At 43.2% G+C, this 12,351-nt stretch overlaps 1 protein-coding gene across 1 annotated transcript in view; it reads right to left on the bottom strand.

Annotated features, from left to right (window-relative positions):
* The window catches only part of gucy2g (guanylate cyclase 2g), an 88,008-nt gene that overhangs the window by 1,647 nt on the left and 74,010 nt on the right, over positions 1 to 12,351 (bottom strand). The window contains exons 20-22 of the mRNA XM_046367957.1: positions 7,704 to 7,878; positions 5,740 to 5,838; positions 4,947 to 5,038 (exon numbers count right to left, since the gene is read on the bottom strand). Of these exons, the coding sequence (XP_046223913.1) occupies positions 4,947 to 5,038; positions 5,740 to 5,838; positions 7,704 to 7,878 (366 nt within the window). The remainder of the gene's footprint in view (positions 1 to 4,946; positions 5,039 to 5,739; positions 5,839 to 7,703; positions 7,879 to 12,351) is intronic.

Raw genomic sequence — 12,351 nt, 5'->3', positions numbered from 1 at the left:
GAGTGGGCATCGAGCCAGGTAAGCTTGGGCAGGCTCGGTGCTCAAGAGCTCCAGTGCGCCTGCACGGTCCGGTCTATCCAGAGCCACTTCCACACACCAGTCCTCCGGTAGCAGCTCCCCGCACCAGGCTTCCTGTGCGTGTCCTCGATCCAGTACCACCAGTTCCAGCACCACGCACCAGGCCTTCAGTGCGCCTCGCCTGTTCAGCGCAGCCAGCGCTTTTCTCCTCTCCTGCGCTGTCGGAGTCTCCCGCCTGTTTTGCGCAGCCAGAGCCTTTCTCCTCCCCTGCGCTGCCGGAGTCTCCCGTCTGCCCAGCGCCGCCAGTCTGCCCAGCGCCGCCAATGCCGCCAGTCTGCCCAGCGCCGCCAATGCTCCCAGTCTGCCCAGCGCCCACAGTGCTCCCAGTCTGCCCAGCGTCGCCAGTCTGCCCAGCGTCGCCAGTCTGCCCAGCGTCGCCAGTCTGCCCAGCGTCGCCAGTCTGCCCAGCGCCGCCAGTCTGCCAGGATCCGCCAGAAGTGCCAGTCAGTCAGGATCTGCCAGTCTGCAGAGAGCTGTCAGCCTGCATGAAGCAGCCAGAGCTGTCAGTCTGCATGAAGCAGCCAGAGCTGTCAGTCTGCATGAAGCAGCCAGAGCTGTCAGTCTGCATGAAGCAGCCAGAGCTGTCAGTCTGCATAGAGCAGCTAGATCCGCCAGTCAGCCATGATCTTCTAGATCTGCCAGACAACCAGTCTCTTCCAGATCTGCCAGACAACCAGTCTCTTCCAGATCTGCCAGACAACCAGTCTCTTCCAGATCTGCCAGACAACCAGTCTCTTCCAGATCAGCCAGACAACCAGTCTCTTCCAGATCAGCCAGACAACCAGTCTCTTCCAGATCAGCCAGACAACCAGTCTCTTCCAGATCTGCCAGTCAACCAGTCTCTTCCAGATCTGCCAGTCAACCAGTCTCTTCCAGATCTGCCAGTCAACCAGTCTCTTCCAGATCTGCCAGTCAACCAGTCTCTTCCAGATCTGCCAGTCAACCAGTCTCTTCCAGATCTGCCAGTCAACCAGTCTCTTCCAGATCTGCCAGTCAACCAGAATCTTCCAGATCTGCCAGTCAACCAGAATCTTCCAGTTCTGCCAGCCAGCCAGGATCTACCGGAGCCTACTACCTGCCTGAGCTTCATCTCAGTACTGGGCTTCCTCTCAGTACTGGGCTTCCTCTCAGTACTGGGCTTCCTCTCAGTACCGAGCTGCCCCTCTGTCCCGAGCTGCCCCTCTGTCCCGAGGTGCCCCTCCGTCCCGAGCTGCCCCTCTGTCCCGAGCTGCCCCTCTGTCCAGTGGGGATCTGGGTGAGGACTATTAGGCCATGGTCGGCGGAGAGGGTGGATTATCCCAGGACGCGAAGGGGAGGAACTAGGACATTTAATGAAGTGGGGTCCATGTCCCGAGCCGGAGCCGCCACCCTGGACAGACGCCCACCCGGACCCTCCCTATGGTTTTGAGGTGCGTCCGGGAGTCCGCACCTTAGGGGGGGTTCTGTCACGCCATCCAACCATTAGGGTTGTACCATTTGCACCTCCATACTTACCTCCAACCATTAGGGTTGTACCATTTGCACCCCCATACTTACTGTAGTTGTATACGCAGAGCATCATGGGTAATATGTGTTGAGATGAGTACGCTCAGATAAATGTGGCACGCCTTGGTCATTGTATTTTGTGTTTTCGTTATATATTTGGTCAGGCCAGGGTGTGACATGGGTTTATATGTTGTTTTCGTATTGGGGTTTGTAGTATTTGGGATCGCGGCTGATTAGGGGTGTTGTATAGGCTTGGCTGCCTGAGGCGATTCTCAATCAGAGTCAGGTGATTCTCGTTGTCTCTGATTGGGAACCGTATTTAGGGAGCCTGAGTTTCGTTTTGTATTTCGTGGGTGATTATTCCTGTCTCTGTGTAGGGTTCACCAGATAGGCTGTAATTAGATTTCACGTTCCGTTTGTTGTTTTGTATTGTATAGTTATTTCATGTATCACGTTTTCATTCATTAAAGATCATGAGTAACAAACACGCTGCATTTCGGTCCGACTCTCTTTCTTCAACAGACGAACGCCGTTACAAAATGATTGAACTTATTCCCGTCTCCTGTTTATCATTATTGAATTGTTACAAAGACCTGGTTATGAAACCACGAGACATAACAAAAGATTTGCCAAGAGTAAGTTTGAACCTACGGTTACTATTCTGTCTAGAAGAAGTTGGTTTTACAAGTTTAGAACTGTTATTTTCTGTGGTAAAGTCTAGGCTAATGTTAGCACAGTGTATTGCTAGCCCAATTTTTCAGTTTTTGATTTGTTAAAAAAGTTTGAAATATCCAATAAATGCCTTTCCACTTCATGATTGTGTCCCACTTGTTGTTGATTCTTCACAAACAATACAGTTTTATATCTTTATGTTTGAAGCCTGAAATGTGGCAAAAGGTCGCAAAGTTCCAGGGGGCCGAATACTTTCGCAAGGCACTGTAAGTTATGATGAACTTCATTGGTGGTGAAAGTGCAAGGTGATGAGCTTGATGCTGCTTTCCAATAAATGTTGAGGGTCTTATTCTGGTGACATGATGATCGATGCTTGACTGCCATTTGACAAATATCAATAATAATCTCATCATGTAGACTACACAACCCGCACAGCTTACCCACACTGTATCTGCCAGCTGTTAGCTAGAGCGCAGGTGGCAAGACCAGAGTAGGCACATTTGCTATTTAGCGCAAAAGTTTGTGACAAAACTTTTGATTTTTATTCGGTACATGAAAACGTCATCACTCACAAATGTATATCTGCAACAAGTCCATTTGGTGGAAACATACAGTACCACTGGTGGGAAAATGTACATATTTTCTTTATGCATATTCTAGAATATTCGCATAAAAATCTGTCGCCAATTGGATGGGAACCTAGCTACTGATGAGGACAAAATTGTACCTACATTGTTTGGTGTAATGGGGCCAATTTCATTTAATACGCAGCCTGCTACAGCCAGACAGGCCAGGTAATAAGACATATTGGGATGTTGTGGAAATACTGACAGGCCACTTTTCACCAAAACCACTAGTTATTGCTGAAAGAGTATTTAATGCAGCAGCAAACATTGTCCCTGATTCTCCCTCTTCCTGATTTCTTCTGTGGAGCCAAAACCTATCAGAGCACTGAGTTTAATTATGTTCTAAATGACACCTTTAGAGACAGAATAGTATGTGGGATACGCAGTGAAGCTACACAAAAGAGACTATTGATTGAATGTAACCTGACCTTGGCAAAGGCTATTGAAGTCAGAGTGTCCAGGGAACTAGCTGGGAAAAGTGCACAGAGTTTCAAAAAAAAAAAAAAAAATCAGAGACAGGGAAATCAAGGTACATGCTTCGGGAGATCAGGCGTCTACATGCTGGTGTAAGGACATGGATTGCCTAGCTTGTGGTAAAAAGGGCAACAAAAAGAACTCAGAGAAAACATCAAAGACGGAATACAAGAAAGAGACATTCCAACAAAACAAAGAGACAAGTTCACACTATTGATCTGGAGAACACTGAGGTGAGTGACTCATCAGACAAGGAAGTCCCACTGAATATACTGACCGTTGCTGGGGAGGGGTCGCACGGCTACTATGTCTCTCCCTTGCTAGAGGGGTTGACACAGGGGCAGCTGTAGCTCTTGTGTCAGGCACAGTCTACAAAAAAAGACACTGAAATACGTTCCACTTCAGCCAGCACACATCGTTTTAAAGACTTACACAGGTGAAGCTGTCGCCGTGATAAGCATCACTGGGGTCACACTTCAGTTAAACGGACATACTGAAAAGCTGCCACTACATCGTGAAAAGAGACTATCCGTCACTACTGGGATGGTAGTGGCTGGAGAAAATCCCACTGGACTGGTGTACAATGACACGCGGAGACACAAGCCTACCCTCTATCTTATAGAAACATGGATAAGTCTTTAATGGAGAGCTGGGTAACATTAAATATATTACAGTGAAGCTTAGCATTAAGTCAGGCAGTAAACCAAAGTTTCTGAAAGCATACCGTACGCTATCAGAGCAAAAGTCGATGCCAGTCAGCGTGAGTGAATTAGCGACACCCATAATACCAGTCCTTAATTAAGAAGGATGGTAGAATCAGGATATGTGGAGACTTTAAAGTCACAGTTAACCTTGTGTTGTCCACAGAGCAGCATCTGCTATAACACATCAACAACCCTTTTGTGGGTTTAGCTGGGGGTCAAAAGTTCAGCAAAATCCACCTCAGCCCAGCCTACTTGAAGGTGCACATGGATGACAAAGTCAAAGGAGCTGCTGGCCGTCGTAACACACAAGAGGCTCTTCAGGTATTGTTGTTTATTACCGTTTGGAATCACAAGTGTGCAACGTTGTTCCAAAGGGCGATGGACGAGCTCTTGAGTGGATTGCCAGGAGTGCAATGCTACCTGGATGACATCCTTGTGACTGGAAAGAATGAAAATGACCATCTCCCGAACTTGGATGTGACCTCACAGAGATTGAATAACTATGGACTGGGAGTTTGTAAGGACAAATGTGCATTCTTCCAATCATTGGTTGAATACCTAGGAGCTCACAGTTACGTCCTCAGGAGACTGACTCAACTGCACCCACACAAGTTTGTGACGTTGTTGGGAGTCAATTTGACCACTGTTACCCTACAAGTGGCGTGAACCTAGAAGCTTGGACTTTTAGAACTGATTCTCCCTACAGTTCATGTAGTTGTTGCGTATTAATTAAGGTTGTACCATTTGCACTTACCATAGTTGTATAAGCAGAGCATCATGAGTAATACGTGTTGAGATGAGCACGTTCAGATAAATGGTTGAACTAATTCCCGTCTCATCATTATTTCATTGTTATAAAGCGTGGTTATGAAACCCACGAGACAAAACAGAACGGTCAAATGTTCACCTTTATCTCAATGTCTCCTCTCTCCTCCAGCTCAAAGGAGCCTATCTGAGTGAGGATCTCAGCTGTGCTCTGGGATATGTGGATTTTCAGGGCTGTGGAATATATACAGATCAAATCAATAGGAGGGAAAAACTATTGTAATGTAGCTAATACAACAAGATCATTACCAATGTATGGAGAATGCACAATAGTATAAACTGGAGCTACAGCTAAGTGGAGTTGGGATGAAACAACACTATTCACACACACACAAACTATGTTTGAGGAAATTCAATTACATTCAATTCAATTTGATACGACTTTATCGATCCCTGTTGGGCAACTATGAATTTGATCATAGTCCAGAGACACCAAAATGAAACACAATATAATGTGGTTAAGATGTTCACTGCACCTGTACATAGCTCATCTGTAAATATCCCATCCAATCTACCTCATCCCCATACTGTATTTTTTTTTTATCTTGCTCCTTTGCACCCTAGTATCTCAACTTGCACATTCATCCTCTGCACATCCTACCATTCCAGTGTTTATTTGCTATACTTTGCCACCATGGCCTATTTATTGCCTTACCTCTCTTATCCTACATCATTTGCACATGCTTTATATAGATTATTGATTGTATGTGTCGAACTGCTTTGCTTTATCTTGGTATCTCAGTTGCAAATGAGAACTTGTTCTCAACTAGCCTACCTGGTTAAATAAAGGTGAAATAAATACAATTATGTAGTATCACATGAATTGACATCAATAGCTTTCCATTAGGTTTCAGGAGCAGGTGTATGGAACTCACGCAGGCTGTTGCTCTCCATCCTGGAAGCAGTGTTCACTGTGTCACCAAACAGACAGTAGCGAGGCATGGTTGTGCCCACCACTCCAGCAACCACTGGACCTGCACACGTGCACACACACACACACACACACACACACACACACACACACACACACACACACACACACACACACACACACACACACACACACACACACACACACACACACACACACACACACACACACACACACACACACACACACACACACACACACACACCAGTAACTTGCAGATTTTTGGCACAAATGTCCCATTGACATCAATGTGTGATTCCTGCAACAGTCCAAGTTAAAGGTTAACTGCCCCTTAGAACCAACTTCTCTGGTTTTAAACGGCCTATGTGGCATAGATATGAGTCCGAAACATTAATTATAGTGTCAAAATGGACTACAAAGTGTAAATAGGATGATTTTGGTCATAAAGTAATTCTCGTCCAAAACTGATTTTTGTAAGTGAGTTTGTCATGACTTACTGGCGGGTTGGGTATGGATTATTTGCATGCCCACTTTTGCAAATGATGCGCGATTGCCCAGAGACAACACGTTGTGGTCCATCCCCAGCTGCCATGTGGACATTTGTTGTCAATTCTGAATATGGGTGCAACGCACACACATTTCGCTTGGCAAATCGGAGTGAAAATGGGCTTCCATAAAGTTGGTGCAAACTTCCAATGCAGGTCAACAATATTGACAGATGGCCAGGAATGGATTACAACACGGTCCCTTCTGCTGCCTGTCAACTGTCAAACCACTGGTGTTGGTGAGTACATTAGGTAAGTAAATAGGTGGTACTAGCTAGCCAGTACCTACTTTTGATTATGCAACATTATTTGACAATGCTAGCGAGCCAGGCTAGCTAGCTATGATACCACAGATGAAAGGGGAATGATACTGTAGCTAGCTAAATACATCAAGCTAACATGTAATGTGATGTAGCAGGTCAGAGGAAGATGTGCATAGCTCACGTTAGTTAGCTACCTTGCTAACAACAGCTAACTGTAGCCCATTGGCATTTGATCTGGTCAATGGACAAAATACTATCTGTCCTGTAATTCACCTAACCACCATTGTCAAACATGTCAGGGAAATCCTGTCTTATACAAGACACCATACATGAAGGTATGATATTTTCACTTTGTTATATTAGCAGAAGACATGCTTCTACAGTATAATGTGATGTATTGGTTATTCTCCATGGAACTGTTACACTTGAAAGTTATGAACACACTCTAGTCAATCTGTATTGCTGAAGCACTACCGATTGTGCGCTACAAAGTATAGATGGTTTCCGATTGAGGCGACATATGCAGAATTTACCATGAATGCAGACTCTGCTAATACGGGAACGTTGCCTTTAAATTTCAATCACGCTGTAACGGTGAATTTCCGCGATACGGATTGAATAGAAACCTTAGTTTAGAATATCTTCATAAATTAGCAACTGCACTCTCTTCATATTTCTCTGTAGGCTACTGACCGATGCAAAGCTTCCTCCTGGAGGTTCCTCCTGGGATCTCCAGCACAAACCAGTGTAAACATATGTGAACATGGCGCATTTCTATGTTTCGTAGGAAAATCTTTGAGTTAAAAACTGTGATTTTTAAGCACTATGAAATTCAAGGTGATGTGGGGAGCAAGAAAATACCTTTCCTTGGGCTAGAAACTCATTAATTTTTAATGTCATTTGACCTTATGACCATTTGACCTTATGACCATTTGACCAATTCCTTTGACCTTATCTTTTTAACCACAGATCATAGAAACGTGCTGTTTTCACATAGGTAGACACTGTTTTTGTGCCAAATCAGGAAATGCAGTCACCCTTTAAATTATACACACAGATCTCGAGTTAGGATTCGTGATTTCATGACTGACAGCCGCTGTCTGGGTAATCAATTTGACAGATTGTTCGTACGTACTGACCTGAGTTGATCCCGATGCGGAGAGACAAGCTCTGATTGGGCAAGTGACGAATCTTGAAGAGCTTGATGGCACACAGGAAGTGAAGAGCCATTGTAGAAATCTCGGATGCGTGCTTCATGCCGTTACTGATGGGTAGCCCACTAGCTACCATGTACGCATCCCCTATAGTCTCCACCTGATACACCATACACATAAATGGCCACAATATACACCGGACATTTTTACAATATACACTGTCAATTTTACAAGGCTGCCTACTGTACAGTGCCTTCAGAAAGTATTCACACCCCTTGACTTTTTAGACATTTCGTTGTGTTCAAAGTGGGATTATAATGTATTTAATTGTCCGTTTCTGTCAATGATCTACAAGAAATACTTTGTAATGTCAAAGTGGAAGAAATACATGTTAGAATCACTTTTGGCAGATATTGGGTGATTCTCATGAAACTAGTTTTAAAATGTCTGAAGCAAATTGTGTTATAAAACCATGATGCATCTGCAAAAATCAACTATAATTCTGAGGAATAAGATCTTTAGTTTTTGGAAAACGTCTTGTTTTAAATCCATTAAAAAATTTCACCAGAATTTTGAACATTTTTAACACAAATTCTCATTACCGAAATGCATCTGGATTAAATTCTTGGGTCATTTTTTATATATATTATTTTAGAAAAAACAAACATATTTGAATAAAACACAGTATTATGCATTATTATAATTTATTTTACCTTTATTTAAATAGGCAAGTCAATTAAGAGAAAATTCTTATTTTACATTGATGGCTTACCCCAGCCAATTATCTTTTTATTAATTTTTTTATTTCACCTTTATTTAACCAGGTAGGCAAGTTGAGAACAAGTTCTCATTTACAATTGCGACCTGGCCAAGATAAAGCAAAGCAGTTCGACAGATACAATGACACAGAGTTACACATGGAGTAAAACAAACATACAGTCAATAATACAGTATAAACAAGTCTATATACGATGTGAGCAAATGAGGTAAGAAGGGAGGTAAAGGCAAAAAAGGCCATGGTGACAAAGTAAATACAATATAGCAAGTAAAACACTGGAATGGTAGCTTTGCAATGGAAGAATGTGCAAAGTAGAAATAAAAATAATGGGGTGCAAAGGAGCAAAATAAATACATAAATTACATACAGTTGGGAAAGAGGTAGTTGTTTGGGCTAAATTATAGGTGGGCTATGTACAGGTGCAGTAATCTGTGAGCTGCTCTGACAGTTGGTGCTTAAAGCTAGTGAGGGAGATAAGTGTTTCCAGTTTCAGAAATTTTTGTAGTTCGTTCCAGTCTTTGGCAGCAGAGAACTGGAATGAGAGGCGGCCAAAGAAAGAATTGGTTTTGGGGGTGACTAGAGAGATATACCTGCTGGAGCGTGTGCTACAGGTGGGAGATGCTATGGTGACCAGCGAGCTGAGATAAGGGGGGACTTTACCTAGCAGGGTCTTGTAGATGACATGGAGCCAGTGGGTTTGGCGACGTGTATGAAGCGAGGGCCAGCCAACGAGAGAGTACAGTTCGCAATGGTGGGTAGTATATGGGGCTTTGGTGACAAAACGGATTGCACTGTGATAGACTGCATCCAATTTGTTGAGTAGGGTATTGTAGGCTATTTTGTAAATGACATCGCCAAAGTCGAGGATTGGTAGGATGGTCAGTTTTACAAGGGTATGTTTGGCAGCATGAGTGAAGGATGCTTTGTTGCGAAATAGGAAGCCAATTCTAGATTTAACTTTGGATTGGAGATGTTTGATATGGGTCTGGAAGGAGAGTTTACAGTCTAACCAGACACCTAAGTATTTGTAGTTGTCCACGTATTCTAAGTCAGAGCCGTCCAGAGTAGTGATGTTGGACAGGCGGGTAGGTGCAGGTAGCGATCGGTTGAAGAGCATGCATTTAGTTTTACTTGTATTTAAGAGCAATTGGAGGCCACGGAAGGAGAGTTGTATGGCATTGAAGCTTGCCTGGAGGGTTGTTAACACAGTGTCCAAAGAAGGGCCAGAAGTATACAGAATGGTGTTGTCTGCGTAGGGGTGGATCAAAGACTCACCAGCAGCAAGAGCGACCTCATTGATGTATACAGAGAAGAGAGTCGGTCCAAGAATTGAACCCTGTGGCATCCCCAAAGAGACTGCCAGAGGTCCGAACTTGACACACTGAACTCTATCAGAGAAGTAGTTGGTGAACCAGGCGGGGCAATCATTTGAGAAACCAAGGCTGTCGAGTCTGCCGATGAGGATGTGGTGATTGACAGAGTCGAAAGCCTTGACCAGATCAATGAATACGGCTGAATACCGATGGCGGTTAAGATATCGTTTAGGACCTTGAGCGTGGCTGAGGTGCACCCATGACCAGCTCTGAAACCAGATTGCATAGCAGAGAAGGTATGGTGAGATTCGAAATGGTCGGTAATCTGTTTGTTGACTTGGCTTTCGAAGACCTTAGAAAGGCATGGTAGAATAGATATAGGTCTGTAGCAGTTTGGGTCAAGAGTGTCCCCCCCATTGAAGAGGGTGATGACCGCAGCTGCTTTCCAATCTTTGGGAATCTCAGACGACACGAAAGAGAGGTTGAACAGGCTTGGGGTGGCAACAATATCGGCAGATAATTTTAGAAAGAAAGGGTCCAGATTGTCTAGCCCGGCTGATTTGTAGGGGTCCAGATTTTGCAGCTCTTTCAGAACATCAGCTGAACGGATTTGGGAGAAGGAGAAATGGGGAGTCTACAGGAGTATTGCTTAGATGAGCACAAATTAAGTAAATTTATTCACTTATATGCCTTCAGAATGAGGTTCTAATTCTCAAACACCCCCTTCACCTCACTTGGCCTTCTCATTAATGAACCAGCTAAAGAGCTCAAATTGGGAAAAAGTCTGATAATTTTATGATATATTCATATTTTCAGTGTTATGTTTAACTCAGATATGTTTAGGGGAGCAATGTAAAAAAAAATATTGGAAATATTGATTTGTTTTAATTTGTTGAACTTCACATTTTGTAAAAAAGTTTGTAAAATGCTTAATATTTGATCCAAAAACATAATTATGAAATTATGAGACCATTTTTTTTGTTATTGACGTTTTTTTCGTTTTTTATTACGAGATTGACCCGATAACAGTTGACCCGATTACAATTCCACACCTGGATTGTGCAACATTTGCCAATTATAGTTTTCAAAATTCTTTAAGCTCTGTCAAATTGGTTGTTGATCATTGCTAGACAACCATTTTCAAATCTTGCCATAGATTTTCAAGCAGATTTAAGTGAAAACTGTAACTCGGCCACTCAGAAATAATCACTGTCCTCTTGGTAAGCAACTGCAGTGTAGATTTGGTCTTGTGTTTTAGGTTGTTGTCCTGCTGAAAGGTGATTTAATCTCCCAGTTTCTGGTTCAAAGTAGACTGGACCAGGTTTTCGTCCAGGATTTTGCCTGCACTTAGCTCCATTCCATTTATTTTTTATCCTGAAAAACTCCCCAGTCCTTAACGATTACAAGCATACCCATAACATGATGCTGCCACCACTATGCTTGAAAATGTGATGAGTGGTAATACGTAATGTGTTGTATTGGATTTGGCCAAAACACAACACTTTGCATTCAGGACAAAAAAAATGAAATTATTTTTTGCAGTATTACTTTTGTGCCTTGTTGCACAGAGGATGCATGGATGCGTGTTTTTGCACACTGGATGCTTCCTTCTTTTCACTATGTCAATTAGGTTACTATTGTGGAGTAACTACAATGTTGTTGGTCCATCCTCAGTTTTCTCCTATCACAGCCAATAGACTCTGTAACTGTTTTAAAGTCACCATTGGCCTCATAATCATTGGCCTCATAATCCCTGAGCGGTTACCTTTCTCTCCGGCAACTGAGTTAGGAAGGATGCCTGTATCTTTGCTGTGACTGGCTGTATTGATACACCATCAAACTACAAGATTATGTTTAATTCTGTTGATGCATCAAATGAGGTTTCTCAGTACTCTCTCATCTATGTCTGTGGGACTTCGTTAGGCAGTAAATGACCGAGAGACAGAAACCTGGCACAATGTAAATTTCGCTGTCTGTTGATTGATAGCATAATGTACCTTTGTATAATTATACACATTTGTTGTTTGTCATGAACATTCAGAAGGATGTACTTTGCTATAAAGGGCTGTAACTCAAATATTCTTCTTGGGCTCTTAACGATTATCAATGGGTGGTCGTTGACCAGCTTCAATATTGCAATTCTTAATTGATAATAAAGATTGATTGTTTGAATAAATAACAAAGTCTCTCTCACTTGGTTAGAATTACCACCACACCTTACTGGGTGCTCTTGAGTGGTGCAGCGGTATAAGGCACTGCATCTCAGTGCTGGAGGCGTCACTACAGACACTGGTTTGATACCAGGCTGCATCACAACAGGCCCTGATTGGGAGAACCATAGGGGGGTGCACAATTTGCCCAGCGTCGTTAGGGTTTGGTGGGGTAGGCCGTCATTGTAAATAAGAATTTGTTCTTAACTGACTTGCCTAGTTAAATAAAGGTTAAATTACAGATACTTGTATGTGTGGGGTAAAGAGATGAGGTAGTCATTGAAAAATCATGTTAAACACTATTTTTCCAGAGTCCAGGCAATGTATTATGC

The sequence above is a fragment of the Oncorhynchus gorbuscha genome, linkage group LG11, assembly GCF_021184085.1.
Source record: "Oncorhynchus gorbuscha isolate QuinsamMale2020 ecotype Even-year linkage group LG11, OgorEven_v1.0, whole genome shotgun sequence".
NCBI classification, from domain to species: domain Eukaryota; kingdom Metazoa; phylum Chordata; class Actinopteri; order Salmoniformes; family Salmonidae; genus Oncorhynchus; species Oncorhynchus gorbuscha.
This window is presented reverse-complemented; position numbering and strand designations above follow the sequence as displayed.